The sequence below is a fragment of the Schistocerca serialis genome, chromosome 4, assembly GCF_023864345.2.
Source record: "Schistocerca serialis cubense isolate TAMUIC-IGC-003099 chromosome 4, iqSchSeri2.2, whole genome shotgun sequence".
NCBI lineage: Eukaryota > Metazoa > Arthropoda > Insecta > Orthoptera > Acrididae > Schistocerca > Schistocerca serialis.
In genome coordinates this window covers 971,572,692-971,597,350 of record NC_064641.1, presented here as the reverse complement: position 1 = coordinate 971,597,350, position 24,659 = coordinate 971,572,692, and the positions used below count along the sequence as shown (strand labels likewise).

General features: G+C 39.1%; 1 protein-coding gene across 6 annotated transcripts in view; it reads left to right on the top strand.

Moving 5' to 3' along the window:
• The window catches only part of LOC126473630 (F-box/LRR-repeat protein 7-like), a 135,789-nt gene that overhangs the window by 14,409 nt on the left and 96,721 nt on the right, over positions 1-24,659 (top strand). For 3 of the 6 annotated variants that reach the window (XM_050100809.1, XM_050100811.1, XM_050100812.1), the window contains exon 2: positions 2,066-2,456. In XM_050100809.1, coding sequence (XP_049956766.1) covers positions 2,272-2,456 — 185 coding nt within the window. In that variant the 5' untranslated portion in view covers positions 2,066-2,271. Of the gene's footprint in view, positions 1-2,062; positions 2,457-24,659 lie in introns of all 6 variants that reach the window. The other 3 variants (XM_050100810.1, XM_050100813.1, XM_050100808.1) reach the window with 1 other exon arrangement.

Here is a 24,659-nt window from a genome sequence, read left to right as displayed (position 1 = left end):
AGGCAAACCTACATTTCTAGCATTTGTAGACTTATAAAAAGCTTTTGACAATGTTGATTGGAATACTCTGTTTCAAATTCTAAAGGTGGCAGGGGTAAAATACAGGGAGCGAAAGGGTATTTACAATTTGTACAGAAACCAGATGGCAATTATAACAGTCGAGGGGCATGAGAGGGAAGCAGCGGTTGGAAGGGAGTAAGACAGGGTTGTAGCCTCTCCCCGATGTTATTCAATCTGTATATTGAGCAAGCAGTAAAGGAAACAAAAGAAAAATTTGGAGTAGGAATTAAAATCCATGGAGAAGAAATAAAAACTTTGAGGTTTTGCGATGACATTGTAATTCTGTCAGACAGCAAAGGACCTGGAAGAGCAGCTGAACGGATTGGACAGTGTCTTGAAAGGAGGGTATAAGATGAACATCAACAAAAGCAAAACGAGGATAATGGAATGTAGTGGAATTAAGACGGGTGATGCTGAGGGAATTAGATTAGGAAATGAGACACTTAAAGTAGTACAGCAGTTTTGCTATTTGGGGAGCAAGATAACTGATGATGGTCGAAGTAGAGAGGATATAAAATGTAGACTGGCAATGGCAAGGAAAGCGTTTCTGAAGAAGAGAAATTTATTAACATCGAGTATAGATTTAAGTGTCAGGAAGTTGTTTCTGAAGGTATTTGTAGGGAGTGTAGTCATGTATGGAAGTGAAACATGGACGATAAATAGTTTAGACAAGAAGAGAATAGAAGCTCTCGAAATGTGGTGCTACAGAAGAATGCTGAAGATTAGGTGCGTAGATCACATAACTAATGAGGAGGTATTGAATAGAATTGGGGAGAAGAGAAGTTTGTGGCACAACTTGACTAGAAAAAGGGATTGGTTGGTAGGACATGTTCTGAGGCATCAAGGGATCACCAATTTAGTATTGGAGGGCAGCGTGGAGGGTAAAAATCGTAGAGGGAGACCAAGAGATGAATACACTAAGCAGATTCAGAAGGATGTAGGTTGCAGTAGGTACTGGGAGATGAAGAAGCTTGCACAGGATAGAGAAGCATGGAGAGCTGCATCAAACCAGTCTCAGGACTGAAGACCACAACAACAATATTCTGGGCACAATGACATCTACCGGCAGGACAATGCGACATCTCATTGTGGTTCGAAGAGCCCCAGGATGAATTTGCCGTACTCGGTTGACCGCTGTACTACCCGAATTTAAACCCGATCGAGAATCTGTGGGACCACGTCAGTCGGGTTATTCCTGCTGAGAAACCCAGCGTAGCTGACCACAGCACGTGAATCGGCTTAGTTCCACACCCCCGTCGGTACCGTCAGAAACCTTACTGACTCTCTTTCTGCACATCTCACAGTGATTTGTGTCATAAAAGATGGTTACTCAGGTGTCAGACAGGTGGTCACATTAATGTATCTCTAACATAGTGTATAATAATGTCCTGTGTTTGACCATACAGTTAACAGAATAACTACTAGTTTCTGCACAACTGGATAGTGCTGCTGCTCTGAAAATGTGGACTGAATTGACAAGTAACTGCTCCAGTTGCTAAAAAGTACTTACGTTTACTTCATGACCAACTTTGGCTCTTAGCCACACGGGATTAGCCGAGCGGTCTAGGGTGCTGCAGTCATGGACAGTGCGGCTGGTATCGGCGGAGGTTCGAGTGCTCCCTCGGGCATTTGTGTGTGTGTGTGTGTGTGTGTGTGTGTGTGTGTGTGTGTGTTCCCATAAGATTTCACACACATTTGAACATTTTTTTTTGGCTCTTACATTGAAACAATTTTCTAGTAGAATCTGAAAACTGTATTGTGGTGAAGTAAAATCAAGTTTGAAAATTGCGCTACATTGAAGCAAACTCAAAATCATATGACTTCCCTTCAACGTAGCACAATTTTCTGGTTCCATTACAAAATGAGTTCAGTATAAACCCAAAACCAGTCCTCGAGTAAAATGTAGAACTTTTTATCAACTGGAGTGATTACTCATCAGTCAGAAATAATTGCTGCTAATGAGAAATTTGTGATCAGGCAGAGTAGAAAATTTTTGTTTCAGCAGCCGGAAGCAGTCGCCACTGACAGGTGGCGACACACCAGTGCGGCTACAGAGACGGAGCAGAGGTTCGCACCGGCCACGTGGCACGGCGAGGTTGCAGACCGACCGCATTACCGGAGGCTGCCGCGGCGAGTCAGAGAGAGACTGCCGGTCCGATACACGCCGCTGTGCCGGAGCTCACCTTCGACAGTAGTAGGACAGCTCTGAGAATGGTTGCAGGAGATGGTCAGGGGAAGAATATTCATGATCTCCCAGATGAAATAATACTAGATGTATTTTCATTCTTCAGTTTTAATGAGCTTATAGACATCTTGCAAAATGTGTGTGTGCGATGGAAGAGATTGGCACACGACCCGGTGCTCTGGTGTGACAAAGAGTATATCGTCAGAGGAAGGTAAGCAGTTATTTTTAATGTTCTGTTGTTGCTGATAGAGTCATCAGTCCAAAGAGTGGCTTCAGGTAGCTCGGTTGCTAAACTATCCTGTGCTTAACTCCGTTTTCAAATGTTCCTTTACAAAGGAAAACAGAGGAGGATTGCCACAGTTTAATCCTCATACCGCTGAAAATGTGAATGAAATATTATTGGTGTCAGTGATGTTGAGAAACAGCTGCAATTGCCAAAATTAAACAAAGCTCCAGGGTCCGATGAAATCGCTGTCAGATTCTATACTGATTTTGCAGCTGAGTTAGCCCCTCTTTTAACTGTAATCTATCGTAGATCCCTCGAAAGTGAGGTATCTTGAACGGAATGACATCCTCGATGCCAGCTAGCACAGATTTCAACACACTGATCATGAAAAACGCAACTCGCACTTTTCTCACGTGACATACTGAAAACTTTGGATCGAGGCAACCAGGTAGGTGCAGTATTTCTCAGTTTCCACAATGCATATGACTCATACCACACCTACACTTATTGCCAAAAGGATGATCGTATGGGGTATCGAGTGAAATTTGTGAATGGATTGAGGACTTTTTGGTAGGTAGCACACAACATGTTATTTTAGACGGAGAGGCTTCATCAGATGTAGAAGTAACTTCGGGTCTGCCCAGGGAAGTGTGTTGGGACCCTTGCTCTTGATGCTCTACATTAATGTCCTTGCAGATAATATTAATAGTAAAAATCAGGCTTTTTGAAGATGATGCAGTTATCTGTAATGAAGTACTATCCGATAAAAGCTACATAAATATTCAATCAGATCTCGATAAGATTTCAGTGTGGTGCAGAGACTGGGAACTTGCTCTAAATATTCAGATATGTAAAATTGTGCACTTCACAAAACGAAAAATGTAGTATGCTATGACTATAATATCAGTAAGTCACTGTCGGAATTGGCCAACTCGTAAAAATACCTGAGTGTAACACCTTGTAGGGATACGAAATGGAATGCTGACATAGCTTCAGTGATGGGTAAAGCAGTTGATAGAATTGTGGTTTATTAGTTTCATAACATACATAACCATTTGATCCAGGTACAGGAGACACATCAAAAGTTGGGTAAAATTTACTGTAAACATAGAAAGCTGATCTTTACATACAGAATCATAATAATAATACAATTTTGTTTTATATGCACAAAAGGCAGAGATAATAATGACAACAGTAATAAAAATAGTATCTAAAAATGTAACACTAAATTGCCCAAACTCAAATTATCATGTCATCCTCTAAAAATCCTTCTATCGAGTCACAGTAGCATTTCTCTCCCAGAATCTGATGTAGCATTATTTTTAGGATCTCTGGCTTAACATTAAATATATTTTTGCCCATTAATTTATTATATATTGTCATCCTCATATACTGTGGAGCATGTTCATATTATTTCAATTTGTGTTTAGGGAGCATAAAATTATTTTTATTTGTTGTGTTGTATGTGTGGTTAAAATGATTTTCCTCAAATAATTTTTGCCTGCTGTGTAGAAATATAATAATTTCATAAATGTATATGGAGGGTAGAGTTAGGATTTGCAGTTGTCGAAATAATGGGTGACAAGATTCTGTTTTCTGTGTGGTACACATGTATCTGATATTATTTTTCTGAAGTTTCAGTATATGAGAAATATTAAAAATAAATTATACCATACCTAATGACAGATTCAAAATAACTGCTGTATGCTATTTTTCGTGTAGACGTGTCAGTAGAATTTGCAAGTATCTGCACTGCAAATGCAAAACTGCTTAGTTTATTTGATAAGGAGTCAATATGTGTGTTCCAGTTCAAGTTCTTGTCCACATTTAGTCCTTGGAATTTGACAGTGTCAACTTCTTCGTAAGTTGATTATTGTGTGTTATTTTAAGCTCTGTGCATTTTAAGTGTTTGTTTTGGAAATGTACCATATGGGTTTTTGCAATGTTCAGTTTCAACCCATTTAACTGGAACCAGTTTTCTAGAGTATCCAGTGTGCTCACAATGAGGCTTGGAATTTTTTCTGCATCGCCATCTTCGATTAAAACAGAAGTATTGTCTGCAAACAGAAGTGATGGGGAATTGATATTTGTGGAGAAGTCATTTACATAGAATAGAAACAAGATTGGCCCCAAAATGGAGCCTTGAGGCACACCTTGTGATACAGTATTCCACTTCGGAAAATAACTCACCACATTTGAAGTGACAGTTACCCTTTGTTTTCTGTTCTGCAGGTAAAATGTAAGCCATTTGAGAATATTGCCCGTAATTCCATATTTATCTAATTTATAGATGTGCAAGGGATGTTTTACAGAGTCGAAAGTTTTAGTAAGATCACAGAAAATACCAGCAACTTTACTCCTCTGGTCCAGTGCTTTGCATATCTTTTCAGTAAAGTTATTTATTGCATCCAGGGTGTTTTTTCCTGGTTGGAATCCAAATTGATTATTTATAATAATATCATTTTTTACAATAAAATTTTGCATCTGATTTGAAACTACTTTCTCAAACACTTTCAATAACATTGGAAGAATAGAAATAGGACAATAGTTTCCCATTTCTTCCCTCGACCCTTTCTCGAACAGAGGTGTGACTTCAGCATACTTCAACACATCAGGAAAGCATCCCTGTTCAAAATATTGCTTAATTATTTTAGTTAGTGGAGATGCTATTATGTGATACACTGCTTTTATCACTTTAGTCGGTATCCCATCCCACCCAACTGAATATTTTTAATGACAGTATAATATTTTCCACATGCTTTATTGAGACTTTTTTTAAATCTGTGAGATACTCAGCTCTTTGCTGGAGTCCAAAGGGGTTTACTTTGCTCTGATACTCTACTGTATCAACATCTGACTTTGCCATACTTACGAAGAATTCATTTAAACACTCCGATATTTGAGCTGGGCTTACAGTAAGGCTATCATTTACTTTAATCCTAGATATTCCATTTCTATTAATTCTAACACGTAACTCTGATTTGACAACAGGCTACACTACCTTTGTTTCACTTTAATGTTGTGAAATGAACTTATTGTTTGCCATTTGTTTGGCTGCTTTCACAACTTTTTCGAACGTAGCTTTATAATGTCATACATATTCAGTAAAATACCTGTTTTTATTATATCTCATTTCATTGCCTCTTCCTAACACTAGAAATTTTTATACCCAGAGTTATCCATTTAACTTTACCAGTGATTTTGTTACATGTGGTTCTAAGTGCGAACCATGGATGAAGGGTATCAGACGGATGCCATATTCCTTGACTTCCGGAAAGCGTTTGACTCGCTGCCCCACTGCAGACTCCTAACTAAAGGACGAGCGTATTGGATTGGTTCCCAAATATGTGAGTGGCTCGAAGACTTCTTAAGTAATAAAACCCAGTACGTTGTCCTCGATGGTGAGTGTTCCTCAGAGGTGAGGGTATCATCTGGAGTGCCCCAGGGAAGTGTGGTAGGTCCGCTGGTTGTTTTCTATCTACATAAATGATCTTTTGGATACGGTGCATAGCAATGCTGTGGTGTACGGGAAGGTGTCGTCGTTGAGTGACTGTAGGAGGATACAAGATGACTTGGACAGGATTTGTGATTGGTGTAAAGAATGGCAGCTAACTCTAAATATAGATACATGTAAATTAATGAAGATGAATAGGAAAAAGAATTCTGTAATGTTTGAATACTCCATTCGTAGTGTAGTGCTTGACACAGTCACATCGATTAAATATTTGGGCGTAACGTTGCAGAGCGATATGAAGTGGGACAAGCATGTAATGGCAGTTGTGGGGAAGGCGTATAGTCATCTTCGGTTCATTGGTAGAATTTTTTGAAGATATGGTTCATCTGTAAAGGAGACCGCTTATAAAACACTAATACGACCTATTCTTGAGTACTGCTCGAGCGTTTTGGTTCCCTATCAGGTCAGATTGAGGGAGGACATAGAAGCAATTCAGAGGCGGGCTGCTAGATTTGTTACTGGTAGGTTTGATCATCACACGAGTGTTACGAAAATGCTTCAGGAACTCGGGTGGGAGTCTCTGGAGGAAAGGAGGCATTCTTTTCGTGAATCACTACTGAGGAAATTTAGAGAACCAGCATTTGAGGCTGACTGCAGTACAATTTTACTGCCACCAACTTACATTTCGCGGAAAGACCACAAAGTTAAGATAAGAGAGATTAGGGCTCATACAGAGGCATATCGACAGTCATTTTTCCCTCGTTTTGTTTGGGACTGGAACAGTGAGAGAAGATGATAGTTGTGGTGCGAGGTACCCTCCACCACGCACCATATGGTGCATTGCAGAGTATGTATGTAGATGTAGATGTGGAAAAGTTTCATTAAACACCCCAAGAAAACTGCTTAAATATTTGTCAAAGTTACTACTACTTGAAATACAGTTGTCATAAAGCCATTCAACCTCTCTTAACTTATTTCTAAATACAATTAATTTTTTTCATTGGAGTTACTTTTCATAGAGCTTCTGTTGCATGGAATTTCTTTGTTAATTTTTGGTAATTCTATGAATAATGCAGAGTGGTCAGAGTTCCTTAGATCTAAGCAAAATTTATGGACATCTTCAAATACACAGTTGGTTAGGATATTATCAATACAAATGGCTGACTGTGCATTTACCCTAGTGGCTTGCTTAAAGTTTACTTTGAAGCCAAAAGTTTTTACTGTCAGTCAATTTGGACACATCATTGCTTTCACCTAGGATATTATTGTTGAAGCCAGCAGCTGTTACAACCTTTTTTCTTTTTATTTTTTTAGATTTTCAAGGAGGCACTGAAACTTGGACAGAAAAGTTTCAATTGCAGCTTTCTCTGATACTCTGTAAATAGAAACTACTATGATATTTAGGTCCCTTAACTCGATACAGCAGCTCTCAAATATATTGTCTTCATTCAAATGATTAAAATTATTTCTTATTGCATATTTTATTTCAGAATGTGTAAATATGCAAGAGCTTCCACATGATTTCTCACATCTACAAAAGCTGTTTGCTACTTCAAAATTTTCGATTTTGTTAAGAATTTTGATATTGTCACATGTAAGCCAATGTTCATTGAGGCAAATAACTTTGATATTTTTATACTGCAAAAGAATAATTTGTAATTCGTCCATTTAATGACTTTTGTTTTGAAAGTCAGCACTTAGACCATTTATATTCAAGTGCATTATGTAGGAACATTCTCTCTTATTTATGGTTTCAAGCAGTATTTTCTTTCTTGGGTATCATTTCGGTTTTGTCATTTTTGTTACCAAACACTGTTTCTCATCCCCATCATTCCTTATAAGTTTCCCCCTTTATTCAGAATTTTACAACTATCAGTGAACAATTTACTGTGAATTTTTGATCCTAATCTGTTAAAATGAAGACCATCTTTACCCAAGCATTTATTGCTTAAGAACTTATTAGGATTTACATACACGGCTCCCATATCATTACAGCTTTCATTTATATCACTATTTATTCTCGCTATTTAACTATCACTCACAGATCTTCTGTAGACAATACCACTCACTACCATTCTAAACGTCTTGTAGACGTATCTGTCAGATCAAATTAAATTTTTTGTTTTGTTTACAATTTCCTCTTCAGTGTTGCTTGTAAGGGAATTTGTACCTACGTGGATGAATATCCCCTTGTAATTCTTCCGAGATGCCTCTGCTGAACCATCCTTCGAGTTATATATGTTGTTAAAACGTTTCTTCAGTTGATGGGTCTTGAAACCTGGGCGAATGTCTATTGTGGAATTTGGCACTGCCACATTTTTGAGCAGAGAATTGCCCATAACAAGGAAATCACTGTTTTCATTCTGTTTTACATTACTGAGGTGCTTTGAGTTCTTTTTTCTGCATGTTACACTTGCCCATTTACATTAAATTGGAGTTTTTGTGATTTCTGTGCTAGTTTCTTCTGTAGGTGTTGCAGGTGCATTGTTTTGAACAGATGTAATAGTCCGCGTGTTTTTGATATTATTTTCGTCAATTGCCACAGCTATTTCACAAAAACATTTTCTTCCCCTTTCAGGTCCCAATTTTTTTTGCTTCTGCACTGATAGTTCTGGTTTTAAAGTGTGAATGTTGCTCCGTAGGATTTTGATAATTTCTTCCTGTGAGCTCATGGGTTATTGGTAGAATAGTGGGGGAAGTGCAATCAGTCTAAAAAGGAGATCGCTTACAAGTCACTTGTGTGACTGATTCTAGAATATTCCTCAAGGGTGTGGGACCCATACCAAATAGGACTAACAGAGGATATTGAATGAATAGAGAGAAGAACAGCATGACTGGTCACAGGTTTGTTTGGTCAGTGGCAGAGTGTCACAGAGATACTGAAAAAACTTAATGGACTCTCTAAGACAGGCGTAAATTATCCCGAGAAAGTCTACTAACAAAGTTCAAGAACTGGCTTTAAATGATTACTCTAGCAAGAGACTACAACCCCTTATGTATCGCTCACATAGGGATGGTGAAGATAAAATTAGACTAATTACTGCATGCACAGAGGCCCTCAAACAATCATTCTTCCCGCATTCCATATGTGAATGGAACAGGAAGAAACCCTAATAACTGGTACACTGGAATGTACCCTCTGCCATGAACCTCACGGTGTTTTGTGGAGTGTAGATGTAGAGGTAGAAGTCTCTTCACATTTATATAAACACAAAAACCTACATACGAGGGTAATCCCAAAAGTAAGGTCTCCTATTTTTTTTATAAGTACATAGACCTGTTTATTTCTACAATGGTTTACATCAGTTTACAGCTTGAACATTTAGCTATTTTTCAACATAATCACCATTTCTGACGATGCATTTTTGTAGATGCTGTGGCAGTTTTTGTATGCCCACATCATACCAGCTCACTGCCATGCTTTTCAGAAAATTATGAACCTCTTCTTACACCTCACCATTGGAGCTGAATCACTTTTCGGCCAAATGTTCTTTTAACCTAGGGAACAGTTGATAGTCACTGGCCGCCAAGTCAGGACCACAGGGTGGGTGGGTGATTATGTTCCACTGAAACTGTTGCAGGAGAGCAAAGGTTTGCCGAGCAACGTGTGGGCGAGCATTGTCACGGAGAATGTGTATGCCCTTGCTTGACATTCCTCTTCTCTGGTTCTGAATTGCCCATTCAAGTTTTTTCAGAGTCTCACAGTACCTGTCAGTGCTAACTGTGGTCCCAGCTCTGACCACAAGGTGAAAGGAGAGGTTCATAACTTTCTGAACAGCACGGTGGCGAGCTGGTATGATGTGGGCATACAAAAACTGCCACAGCGTCTACAAAAATGCATTGACAGAAATGATGATTATGTCGAAAAATAGCTAAATGTTCAAGCTGTAAACTGATGTAAACGATTGTAGAAATAAACAGGTCTATGTACTTACAAAAAAAATAGGAGACCTTACTTTTGGGATTACCCTTGTACATTTGAATTTGCTCATTGTATTCAAGTTTGGTCTTCTGTATGACTTTTACCCATTCACCACACTTTCCTCCATTCCTTGATGCCTCAGAATGTCTTAACAACCTGTCCCTTCTTTTTGTCAGTTTGTCCCAATTAAATACAGTTAACTACTCTGACAAGGCTTTGACTTCCCTAAATTGTGCCCTGAAATGGGGTTCATTCTGTCTGACATTTTGCCTGCCACCCTCACAATCTCTGCAATATCCTTTCAGACCTCATTCTCCTTCTGCACCTCTCTCCCTGTGCTATTTCTCCTACCCCTGTGGTTGTCTTCACTGTAAGACTTGCACCCTCCTACCACCACCTGTACTAGCCCTGTAACTGGCAGAACATGTACAGTCAAAGAGAGAGCCACCTGTGAAATGACACACATCATGCACCAGCTGTTATTTAAACACTGTTCGGCCTTTTACATTGGCACAACTACCACCAAGTTATCAGTTAAGGTGAATACGCATAGGCAGAGGGTGCACACCGGCAACACGCACTATCCTGTTCCAGAGAGTGCTCTACAGCGTCGAAGTGGTGACCTCGGTGTGATTATCAGAGTGTATTTTTTTGTTATATTTTCAAAAACTGATTATTTTTGTTTATTAGTTTAAGTGTATTATCTGATGTACCCATTCCATTTTCATCATTCACCTGTAGAACCAGATTTCAAAAACTATTATCTTTGCCTCATCTATACTATTTATTATCCATGGAAGACTACTCTCCAAATGAATGCATAACAAAATGCTAGCTAACACATATACTTAGATTAGATGATAACATACTCACTTTTTCAGAGACACATTTCCTTCTTTTGGCAGTACTAATTTTATACCCTCTTTATTTCTGATGACTTAAATTACTTTCCAGTCCAGATAGTAAATGTATCTACAACATATAGAAACTAATTTTTTTAATCCAATTCCCTCCAGCATCACCTGACTTGATCAGATTGCACTTCATTACCTTTGTTTTATGTTGTAAGGATCAGTCCATATGAAAAGATCTAATGAGAGTTGCTTGACCATTTTTAAATATTTTGTTGTTTTTTTTTTCATGTGATTAACCTTAATTTAAAAGTTCAAAACAGTTTTTTAAAAAGATTTACCTTGCACCCTTACTGAATGGCACCCATTTTTATTTGTGAGTGCACAACGGTTTTTCAATTTGGAGACACTAGCATTAATTTTAATATCTCTGCACTAGACTAAGTTACAACATTGCAACTGACATGACTGTTTTTAGAAAAATGTCCTCTGCAACATCGTTTATTACCCAAAACACCCTAAATTAAAAAATAACCAGTCAAAATTACTTCCAAAGTTTGGTATTGAAAACTCAGAAAATCCAATTTTTTGACCCAAAAATAACAACCAAGGAGTGATTATCAGAGTGTATTTTTTTTCTCTAGTTAGATATCATAAACTCCTAGCCTTAAATAGAGCAAGGACACTGACAAAGGTTTCCTTAAATTTTTATAAATTTTTGAAATTTGAAAATCATTATTTTTTTGTAAGGTTTGGAGCTATTTATCTCTGGTGAGACTGAATATAAAAATTTGTTTTGTTCACTTATTGTACACTTATATGATAGCAAAGTACTGTAAAAATTTCAACATTGATATTTGACTGTGAACAAAGATATGAATTTTTGAATACGATGAAATAGTTGATATTGTGCCCGTTTAAATGGTTTATTGTTCCATTGTAATAAAATTTAGTTGCCACAGTGGTAACACCGGTTCCCATCAGATCACCGAAGTTAAGTGCTGTCGGACCGAGCTAGCACTCGGACGAGTGACCTTTCCGTCTGCCGAATGCTGTCGGACCGAGCTAGCACTCGGACGAGTGACCTTTCGGTCTGCCGACAGCATTCGGCAGACCGAAAGGTCACTCGTCCGAGTGCTGTCGGCAAGTGGGGTGCACTCGGCCCTCGCGAAGCAAACTGAGGAGCTACTCGATTGAGAAGTAGTGGCTCCGGTCTCGGAAACTGACATTCGGCCAGGAGAGCGGTGTGCCGACCGCGTGCCCCTCCGTATCCGCATCTGATGACGTTGCCTGTGAGCTGAGGATGACACGGCTCGCGGTCAGTACCCTTGGGCCTCCGTGGCCTGTTCGGGGTGGAGTTTAGTTTAATATATTAAGTTAACACCGTCATCCTATATTTAGTTATTATTATTTATTTTAATAACAAAATATTCAACAATAGGAGCTTTTGCTTTGGTTCTATGTTAAAAAAAATTGCCCATTTACACCTAGGTTTATTCTCAAAAAAAGTAGCACATTATTACAAGTTCAAAATGATAAAAGTAAAATAATAAACATGAAAAATTTCCCTATTGTTGGTAAGTCTACTATTTTGTGCATGACAAGTGTGTACAGGGGCTTGGTAGCCAGAGTTACAAGTCTGTACTGCAGCCCAGTAGTCGGTGACATAAACTGTGTTCCCCCACTACATTTGCTGGGTATGGTATTGTTTTAGCCGGTCTGTCCAGAAACCTCTGTTAGTATGGATCTACATACTTCATTGAGAGCATAGAATATTTTATGTACTTTTGTTTTTAGTGTAATTTGAAATCAACTAAAATAATTTTAAAATTTAATAATAAATAAATTTGAAAGCCTAATTGGAATGCAATAAAATGGATGAACAGTGCTCTAAGTTAAGTGTGTCACAAAACAGTGTATGGTTCAGTTTCAAAAAATGTAAAATATGTTAGTGACTTTGACGAAGATAGACAAACTTTGTCTAAAATAACAAGTAGGGTCTTCTGTATCACCAGTTTCTGAGTATCTTAAGGGAAAATATGTTCTGACATACAATCACTTTTCTGGAAAAAAAAAAAATGCTCTGATCCATTCAAAGTTTATAAAAAGCCAGTTACTAAAGGTTCGAGGGAAATAAAATTTGAACATTTGTCCTTGCTAAGTGAGAGTAAAACAGCTACCCAAATGAAACTTAATGTAAATCCTGGAAATTCCCCATGCCCAAATTGTTATTCAAAAATATTTGTGATGAATCCAGGACCAAAACTGTGTAATCTTGTAAATGACATTTTGGTTCCTAATGAAAAAGCTATTAGCAAATTGGATTTTGTTTTTCCTGATGTAGAAATATCTTGTGCCTCAAAAATAAGAAAACTGAGTTGCAGAAAAATAAAAGCAGCTATTGAAAGCAAGGTACAATGAATTTCAGACAATATTAGAAAAGACTTAGAGCCATGTTTATGTCATCAAAACGTCAGACTGGTGACTATGGGTGCAAAACCCAATGATGTTATCTACAAAAAGTTACTAGATTTAACAGGCTGTGACACTAACAATGATGACTGCATGATGATTTTGTATGATAAATGCTACAATAATGAAACTGCTCTCGAATTGTTTAGCGAATCTGAGGAGGAAATGCCCGACAGTGCTACCTTGAGACAGTGGGTCACAACTGCAGTGCTGAAATGCTTAAGTGATTAAATCTCAGGAAGAGTACTTTGAATCTTTAATTGATAACTTAGAGAATCACAAAGTCACCACTATGTTTCTAAATACCAAACTAAGTTTTTACTTTACGTTTGTGGTTCATGATGCAATACAAGGGTACCACTGGGTCAATGACCAGGTGACAGTGCATCCATTTGTTCTGTACTTTAAAAATGAGGACGAAATTTGCAGTTCATCAATTTGCATTCTAAGTAACTGCTTGGAGCACAGCACTTTGGTTTTCCATGTGTATGTAACAAATTACATAAAAGAAAAGTTGTCCAAGGCTGAGAAGCTCATACACTTTTGAGATAGAAGTGGTAGTCAATACAAGAACAAAAAGAATTTTCAAATCTTTGCAACCGCAAAGTAGATTTTGGGTTGGAGACCGAACATTGAAGTAGGAGGTACAACAAAATGTGAAGTGAGTAAATCCAGCATACAAAGAAAGACCACAGACAAATTTCTTACAGAAGAGGATATGTATGCCTTTTGCAAGCATAATATTAAAGATATCACCTATTTTCCCATCAAGAAAGAAGAGATAGTGCTTCATATAGAAACAACACTTCAAATCAGATCTGAAAACTGTATAGCAATTAAAGGAACAATGCAATTCCACTTTCACTAATGAAATATTAAATGGCTGGGTAACTGGAAGTCACCCGTTGGGATTTTTTGTGACCTATCAAAGGCTTTTGATTGTGTAAATCATCGAATACTTCTAGATAAGCTCAAGTACTGTGGTATGAATGGGACAGTGCTCAAATGGTTTAAATCATACCTAACTGGAAGAGTGCAGAAAGTTGAAATAAACAGTTCACATAATATGCAAAAAACTGGCGATTTCTCAAACTGGGGAACAATCAAGAATGGGGTGCCGCAAGGTTCGGTCTTGGGTCCTCTGCTGTTCCTAATATATATTAATGACTTGCCATTCTATATTCACGAAGATGCAAAGCTGGTACGTTTTGCCGGTGATACAAGTATAGCTATCACACCCAACAGACAAGAATTAACTGGTGAAATTGTAAATGATGTTTTTTAGAAAATCATTAAGTGGTTCTCTGCAAATGGGCTCTCATTAAACTTTGACAAAACACAGTATATACAGTTCCACACAGTAAATGGAATGACACCATTAATAAATATAGACTTCAATCAAAAATCGGTAGCTAAGGTGGAATATTCAAAATTTCTAGGTATATGCATTGATGAGGGGTTGAACTGGAAAAAACACACTGAGGATCTGCTGAAACGTTTGAGTTCAGCTACTTATGCTATTAGGGTCATTGCAAATTTTGGTGATATACATCTCAGTAAATTAGCTTAACGCGCCTGTTTTCATTCTCTGCTTTTGTATGACATCATATTCTGGGGTAACTCATCATTGAGTAAAAGAGCGTTCATTGCACAAAAGCGTGTAATCAGAATAATTGCTGGAGCTGATCCAAGATCATCCTGCAGACACTTATTTAAAGAGCTAGGGATCTTCACTATAGCCTCACAATACATATATTCACTTATGAAATTTGTTATTAATAATCCGAATGAATTCAAAAGTAATAGCAGTGTACATGGCTACAACACTAGGAGGAAGGATGATCTTCACTACTCAAGGTTAAATCTAACTTTGGCTCAGAAGGGGGCAAATTATGCTGCCACAAAAGTCTTTGGTCACTTACCTAATAGCATCAAAAGTCTGACAGATAGCCATATAGCATTTGAAAGGAAATTAAAAGAATTTCTTAATGGCAACTCCTTCTACTCATTAGATGAATTTTTGGATATAGTAAGTGGGTCATTCTCCCCCCGCCCCCTCCCCCCCCCCCCTAAAAAAAAATTAAAAATATTGAGTGTCATGTAATATTTTATGTAATGTCATATCTATGACACATTCCACATTATTACGAAGTGTCGTATTCACAATCTATGGAACAAGTACTAATCTAATCTAGATTCCTTGGAATTGCAGAATACTAAGTTCGATGTTACATAACATCAGATACCGAAATTTACCAGGATCATTGTGTCAGTAAAAGTACTTCTCTGTCTTTAACACTAAATGACACAGGAGCATGTGTGTGTGATAGACAATGGTGGCATGCAGAGGTTGAAAGTCATAAGTTTGGAAAATAATTATGTTTCTGTGCATTTTTACCACCCTGCTGGCCCAATAACACCATTCAAGAAATCGAATAGTGACAAAGTTTTTAAGGACTTCAGGAAGGCAGGAAGGCTGTGAGGGACACACGTGTATTCAGGGGATTCCTTGACGACACTGATCATTATTTAATCTGCAGTGAAATTGGGATTGCGAGGCCGAAAGTGCAGGACGTCAGGTCCATATGTAGGAGGATAAGAGTGGAGAAACTTCAGGATAAGGAAATCAGGCACAAGTACATAACAGCGATCTCAGAAAGGTACCAGTTAGTTGAATGTAGTCAATTACAGTCATTGGAAAAGGAATGGACAAGGTACAGGGACACAGTACTAGAAGCGGCTAAAGAATGTCTTGGAACAGTAGTGTGTAAAGGTAGGATGAAGCAAACAGCTTGGTGGAACGACACAGTCAAGGCAGCCTGTAAAAGGAAAAAGAAGGCGTATCAAAAATGGCTACATACTAGAACTCAGGTAGACAGAGAAAGTTATGTTGAAGAAAGAAACAAAGGCAAACAGATAATTGCAGCATCCAAGAAGAAATCTTGGGAAGACTTTGGAAACAGGTTGGAGACTTTGGGTCAAGCTGCTGGAAAACCATTCTGGAGTGTAATTAGCAGTCTTCGAAAGGGAGGTAAGAAGGAAATGACAAGTATTTTGGACAGGTCAGGAAAACTGCTTGTGAATCCTGTGGATTCCTTGGGCAGATGGAGGAAATATTTTGGAGAGTTGCTCAATGTAGGTGAAAATACAATCAGTAATGTTTCAGATTTCGATGTACAATGGGATAGGAATGATGATGGAAATAGGATCACATTTCAGGAAGTGGTGAAAATGGTCAATAGATTGCAGTGCAATAAAGCAGCTGGGGTGGATGAAATTAAGTCGGAACTCGTCAAATTCAGTGGAATGTCAGGTCTTAAATGGCTACACAGGATAATTGAAATGGCCTGGGAGTCGGGACAGGTTCCATCAGACTGGACAAAAGCAGTAATCACACCAATCTTTAAACATGGGAACAGAAAAGATTGTAACAACTACAGAGGTATCTCTTTAATCAGCATTGTGGGTAAAATCTTCTCAGGTATTGTTGAAAGGAAAGTGCGACTATTAGTTGAGGACCAATTGGATGGAAATCAGTGTGGGTTTAGGCCTCTTAGAGGTTGTCAGGACCAAATCTTTAGCTTACGGCAAATAATGGAGAAGTGTTATGAGTGGAACAGGGAATTGTATCTATGCTTTATAGATCTAGAAAAGGCATATGACCGGGTTCCTAGGAGGAAGTTATTGTCTGTTCTACGAGATTATGGAATAGGAGGCAAACTTTTGCAAGCAATTAAAGGTCTTTACATGGATAGTCAGGCAGCAGTTAGAGTTGACAGTAAATTGAGTTCACGGTTCAGAGTAGTTTCAGGGGTAAGACAAGGCTGCAACCTGTCTCCACTGTTGTTCGTATTATATATGGATCATATGTTGAAAACAATAGACTGGCTGGGTGAGATTAAGATGTGTGAACACAAAATAAGCAGTCTTGCATATGCGGATGACTTAGTTGTGATGGCAGATTCGATTGAAAGTTTGCAAAGTAATATTTCAGAGCTAGATCAGAAATGTAAGGACTATGGTATGAAGATTAGCATCTCCGAAACGAAAGTAATGTCAGTGGGAAAGAGATATAAACGGATTGAGTGCCAAATAGGAGGAACAAAGTTAGAACAGGTGGACAGTTTCAAGTACTTGGGATGCATATTCTCACAGGATGGCAACACAGTGAAATAACTGGAAGTGAGGTGTAGCAAAGCTAATGCAGTGAGCGCTCAGCTTCGATCTACTCTCTTCTGCAAGAAGGAAGTCAGTACCGAGACTAAGTTATCTGTGCACCGTTCAATCTTTCGACCGACTTTGTTGTATGGGAGCGAAAGCTGGGTGGATTCAGGTTACCTTATCACAAGGTTGAGGTTACGAACAGGCTTAGATGGTGGGGTCATGTTACACGCATGGGAGAAGCAAGGTTACCCAAGAGACTCGTGGATTCAGCCGTAGAGGGTAGGAGGAGTCGGGGCAGACCGAGGAGAAGGTACCTGGATTCGGTTACGAATGATTTTGAAGTAATAGGCTTAACATCAGAAGAGGCACCAATGTTAGCACGGAATAGGGGATCATGGAGGAATTTTATAAAGGGGGCTATGCTCCAGACTGAACGCTGAAAGGCATAATCAGTCTTAAATGATGATGATGATCATCATCATGATGATTTCAGTTCTTGAACTTGCCACAACAACTGGGAGGTCTTATTCTATATCCCTCAAGCTGTCTGAAGAAATAAGTGGTCTTAACAGAAACTACTAGGATTCAGAAGCACCACATCTTGAAAAATTACTGAACTCAACATTTGTATTATGTTGAAAAATTTTAAATAAATATTTTCAGTTAACATACTTTAGAGTTTATGCATATAATTCAGTACCTTAACTTCAATTTGATTACGTCTAGCCAATATCACACATGAATTAGGCAACAGCCATAAGATCAATTGTAATGTGATGGGAATTATTTCCTCATTTTCAAAAATTCGTATCTATGTTCACAGTCAAATGTCAATGTTGAGTTTTTTACAGTACTTTGCTATCATATAGGTGCACAAAATGTGCAAAAATCAATCAGTCCCACCAAGGATAACTAGTCCCACACTTTACAAAAAATTAAGATTTTCAAATTTCAAATATTTATAAAAATTAAGGAAACATTTGTCAGTGTTCTTGTTCTGTATAAGGCTCTATATAAGGCTAGTAGTTTATGATGTCTAACTAGAAAAAAAATTGTTTCTTGGTTGTCATTTATGGGCCTAAAAAGTGGCTTTTCTAAATTTTCAATACCAAACTTTGGAGGTTATTTTGACTGGTTATTTTTGAATTTAGGATATTTTTGAATTTAGGATATTTTGGGTAATAAACAATGTTGTAGAGGAGACTTTTCTAAAAACAATCATGTCAGTTGCAGTGTTGTAACTTAACACAGTGCAGTGATATTAAAATTAACCTAATGTCTCCAAATTGAAAAACCACCATGTGCTTACAAACAAAAATGGCTGCCATTCGGTAACGGTGCAAGGTAAAATTTGTTTTAAAAACTATTTTGAACTTTTCAATTACAGGGTAATCACCCATAAAAAATCAAAATATTTAAAAATGGTCAAGCAACTGACTTAATTTTTATTGGATCACTTCATTAGGACTGGCCCTAAAGTAAGCTGCCAATTTGTGCAACAATTTGAAATCGTATATAGGTATCTGACTGGATATGTTTTTGGATAGCACTCTATTCGATGACTGCGTAATCTGCAAAAAGTCTGAGATTCTTGATGTAGCTGTTACTTCCTGGTCTCCAAATTGAAAAACCATCATGTGATTACAAATAAAAATGGCCACCATTCAGTATCAGTGCAAGGTAAATTTTTTTTAAAAACTATTATGAACTTCTCAATTACACCTGCATAGCATTAGTTCGTCCTTGTACTTCCCATGTTAATCTCCCAGACTTCATCAGTGATATTGTAATAATTACTTTAATTGTAAAATGTGATGTAGAACAGAAAACATTTTTTAAATTTTAAACTTTTCACACAATTTGCAACTGAAGATGCAATATATATTCCTATACTTTATGTACATTGATAACTTGTACTATTCAAATGTTTTTATCGTTGCTCATAAAAGATTAATATCAAATTCAGAAATGCATCTCCCTTCCAGTTCACCATTTTTATTGTCGATATAACAGTTCTTGAGAACATTGCACATCTCCAGGGCAGGATGGCGACCCACGAAATGCTTACTGCCATGTCCGAACAGCTGTTTCCTCTCACTAAGTTGCTGCAACTGCAGTCCCATGCCGAAGATGCATGTCATCTCTCAGTATCCACTACACAATTTGCACCACACAAGGAAACAGCTACTAAGGTAGCAGAGTAATTCTGGAGTGCACATGGGATTTTTTTGGCTAGGCAGTAGTTTGAGGTGCTCTGACGGACACTCACCATTCAATAAGCATCGAGGGGAGTCAAACGGCGTTCAGAATAAAGACATTTTGCCTGTCAATTTTATGAGTAAACTGTCGAAGTCTTCGTAATAACGTACCTGAATGTACTGCCCTCCAGGAAAGTTCTCACTCTCAAATTATTCTTGGGCTGAGAGGTAGCTGAAACGTGAAGAGTAAAGTTAAGAGATATTTAGCTAGCTGTGGAGTGTATATTGGAAAGACAGATTAGAGGCCATAGGAGGGGAAGTATTCGTTGCAGTTGACAAAAATGTTGTCTCTGAGGTCGAAGTGGGTGTGACAAAGAAGTCACATATAACAGGTGTAGGTGAAACCAAGTTAATTGTTGGATGTTTTTACTGTCCACCCAATTCTGCTGTGACACTTCTAAGAGTCATTAGAAGAAAATGTACCTTCATGCATAAATACTCAGATCGTGTAGTACTAACTGAAGGTGATTTTAACCTACCGAGAATAGACTGGGATGCCTGTCGATTCATTGTGGGAATATACAGACATCCAGTCATGCGAAACACTTGTGAACATGTTTTCTGAAAATTGTCTCGAGCAGCTAGCTCGGCAGCCCGCATGCAGTGGAAATATCGTAGACCTTGTAGCAATAAACAGTCTTGACCTTATTGACAGAGACAGTACAGAAACAAGGATTAGCGATCGTGATGTCATTGTAGCAATTATGAGTATGAAAGTTATTAATTCAGTCAAGAAGGCTAGGAGAGAGTTTCTGCTCAATAGAGCATATGGGCAGTTATTAACATCTCACTTAGACTGTTTATTGGCATCATTTACTTCCAGTACCATGGATGTTGAGGAATTATGGCCAAAGTATAAGCCTATTGTAAATCGTGGTCTGGAGAGTTACATGCCTAGTAAGCAGAAAACAATGGAAAAGACCCACCACGGTTTAATAACAAAATTCGTCGGATGCTGTGGAAGTAGAGGCTGTTGCACTCTCGGTTCAAAAGCGAGTGCATAATTGACAAGTGAAGGTCAGTAGAGATTCGTGTGTCTGTGAGATCTACACGCGAAGCATACAACAACTACCGATGTGATACTTTAGCGAGAGATCTGGCAGAGAACAGAGTAGAAAGATCGAACCCGTAGTGTTCGGATACAGTATTACTAGTGTCCTGGTCGACACAGTCGAGTCATTTAAATATCTGGGCGTGACATCGCATACCGGTACGAGCTGGAACGAGCGTGTGAGAACTGTGGTAAGGAAGGTGAACGGCTAACTTTGATTCATTGGGAGAATTTTAGGAAAGAGTGGTTTGAATGTAAAGGAGACTGCATATAGGACACCGGTGCGACCTCATCTCGAGTGCTGCTCTAGTGGTCGAGATCCGTACCGGGTCGGACCGGAGGAAGACGTCGGAGCAATTCAGAGGTGGGCCGCTAGATTTGTTGCCAGTAGGTTCAGACAATGTGCGAGTGTTATGGAGATGCTTTGGGAACTCAAATGGGAATTCCTGGAGGAAAGCCAATGTCATTTTTGAGAGAAACTATTGAGGAAATTTAGAGAACCTGCATTTGAAACTGACTGCCAAACGATTGTACTGCCGCCAACATACATTGTGCATAACGACCACGAAGATAAGATACCAGAAATTAGAGCTCACGAGGAGGGGTATCGACAGTCGTTTTTCCCTCGCCCTATTTGTGAGTGGAGCAGGAAAGGAAATGACAAGTAGTGGTACACAGTGCCCTCCGCCACATACTGTACAGTGGCTTGTGGAATATCTGTGTAGACATAGATGTAGATATGGCCCACCAAATGTGCAATAAAAATAAAACCAGCACACAATATGTGCCTGTTTATATTAGACTTACACTGAGGTGACAAAACTCACGGAATAGCAATGTGCACGTATACAGGTGGGGTATAAAAGGGCAGTGCATCGGTGAGCTGTCATTAATACTCAGCCGATTCCTGCCGAAAGGTTTCCGACGTGATTATGGCCGTACGACAGAAGTTAACGGACTTTTAATGTGGAACAGTAGCCGGAGCTAGACGCGTCGGACATTCCGTTTCAGAAATCGTTAGGGAATTCAAAATTCTGAGATCGGTAGTGTCTGGAGTGTGGCGAGAATACCGGATTTAGGGCATTAACTCTCACCGTGGACAACACAGTGTCCGATAGCCTTCACTTAATGACTGAGAGCAGTGGCATTTGCTCAGAGTTGTCATTGCTTACTCACGAGCGACACTTTGTGAAATAACTGGAGAAACGAATCGGGGACATACGACAGACGTGTCCGTTAGGGAAATTTGGCGTTAAGGGGCCACGGCAGCAGACGACCGATGCGGGTGCCTTTGCTAACAGTACGAGACTGTCTGCAGTGCCTCTCCTGGGCTCGTGAGCGTATCAGTCGAATGTTAGATTATTTGAAAACTGTGGCCCGGCCAGACGAGTCCCGATTTAAGTCGGTAAGAGCTGACGGTAGGGTCTGAGTGTGGCACGTAGCCCATGTAGTTGCAGACCCGAGTTGTCAACAGTGTGTTGTGCGAGCTGGTGGTGGCTCCACAATGGTGTGGGCTGTCTTCACACGGAACCAAACTGGTCCATTGGAGCAGTTCTGTTTGGCTACTAGGAGACAATTTACAGCCATTCATTGACTTCTTTTTTGCAAACAGTGATGGAATTTTTATGGATGGCAATGTACCATATCACTGGACCGCATTCCGGACAACTCGAGTGAACAATTCGGCCACCCGGAATGCCTGAAATGCAAATCTCGTTGAACATTTGTGGGACGTAATCGAGAGGTCGGGCTGTGCACAGTACTGTGCTGTGGCAACGCTTTTGCAACTACTGTGTAAACAGCTACAGAGACAGCGCGGCTCAGTACTTCCGCAGAGGAAATGTATGTAAATGACCTTGTGGGTGACATCGGAAGTCCACTGAGGCTTTTTGCGGATGATGCTGTGGTGTATCGAGAGGTTGTAACAACGATAAATTGTACTGAAATGCAGGAGGATCTGCAGCGAATTGACGCACGGTGCAGGGAATTGCAATTGAATCTCAATGTAGACAAGTGTAATGTGCTGCGAATACATAGAAAGATAGATCCCTTACCATTTAGCTACAAAATAGCAGGTCAGCAACTGGAAGCAGTTGATTCCATAAATTATCTGGGAGTACGCATTAGGAGTGATTTAAAATGGAATGATCATATAAAGTTGATCGTCGGTAAAGCAGATGCCAGACTGAGATTCATTGGAAGAATCCTAAGGAAATGCGATCCGAAAGCAAAGGAAGTAGGTTACAGTATGCTTGTTCACCGATTGCTTGAATACTGCTCAGCAGTGTGGGATCCGTATCAGTTAGGGTTGATAGAAGAGATAGAGAAGATCCAATAGAGAGCAGCGCGCTTCGTTACAGGATCATTTAGTAATCGCGAAAGCATTACGGAGATGATAAATAAACTCGAGTGGAAGACTCTGCAGGTGAGACGCTCAGTAGCTCGGTAGGGGCTGTTGTTGAAGTTTCGAGTACATACCTTAACTGAGGAGTCAAGCAGTATATTGCTCCCTCCTATGTTTATCATGCAAAGAGCCCCTGAGAATAAAATTAGAGCCCACACAAAGGCATACTGACACTCCTTCTTTCCACGAACAATACGAGACTGGAATAGAAGGGAGAACCAATAGAGGTACTCAGGGTACCCTCCACCACACACCGTCAGGTGGCTTGCGGAGTATGGATGTAGATGTAGATGTAGATGTAGAGGACTCCAGTGACTTGTCGAGTGCATGTCAACTTGCTGCACTGTGCCGGGTAAAAGGAGGTCCGTCAGCAATTTAAAGGGTATCCTATGACTTTCGTGGCCTCAGTGTATTATTGTATGTTCTGTTATTATAAATTACTTTTATTTAGAGTATCATTTGTTGGTAAGAAGATGTAGGGATATGTCTCACTTCTGTGTAGTGTTAAGCCCATTACAGGCTACTGTTACTATTGTGTGCCAGTTCATTAACGCACTTCCCTCAGTCACACTTGAAGTTACTTCTACACCTGCCGACGGCACTCCATCTGAGACAAAATGCTGCATTCTCCTCACTGAGAAGTCCTCAGTGTGGTCACAAATTGTAGTTGCTCAGCAATCGAGCCTGCACTAAAGTTTGGGCCACAATTCTGATAGTATACAGTTATGAACTTCTGAATGTACAGCTTTTATACTTTGCATGCTTTGGTTGTTTCTCTCTCACACCACCTAATGCCCGAGTTCAAAATACTGTGTAGCGAAGTAAGTAAGAAGTTCCTCTTCGTCATGCTTCTGAACCGACAAGTGATAGTCGTGTCGAGATGTACAGTTTTTAATTGGCAGCTGGTGCCAGAGCTCTCTTTGTTTTGCTGTGCTTTGCTGTGACAAGTTTTATGTTGTGATTCACAATTGCTGTGTAAATTAATGAAATGAGTGTGTCATTAAGTAGACAGCATAGTACTACTTTATTATCAACATAACTTATTTGCATTATTTTCTTTTGATTGGAAAGCTTGCTGTTAAAGTGAAACAGTTGAATTATTCTTGAACATGGTTGGCACAATTAAATTGTAAACTGAAATTCGTTTACTCCATTTCATAAGAATTCACTTGCTTAGGTTTTTCATTTTGATTTTGAATTGAACATACACTGTGATCAAAAGTATACAGACACCCCTAGAAACGTATGTCTTTCATATTAGGTGCAGTAGGTGCCACAGTATGATTTCATTTGTCTGAGATGCCAGATGTGAGTGCAAGTTGCATTTGTGTGTGTGTGTGTGTGTGTGTGTGTGTGTGTGTGTGTGTGTATGCGTATGCGTACACATGTCTATTGCTGACAAAGGCCTTAATGGCCGAAAGCTATAATTGTGTGAATCTTTTTGTTGTGCCTATCACAACTCAGCATCTCTGCTATATAGTGAGTAGCAACTTTCCTTCCCTAATATTGTTAACTCTGAAAGCATACTCTGGTTGGGATTTGTGGGGAAGATGCAGATGACAAGATGCCCAAATGAATAATGAAAGACAGGTTGTGTTCCACCAGATAGAAG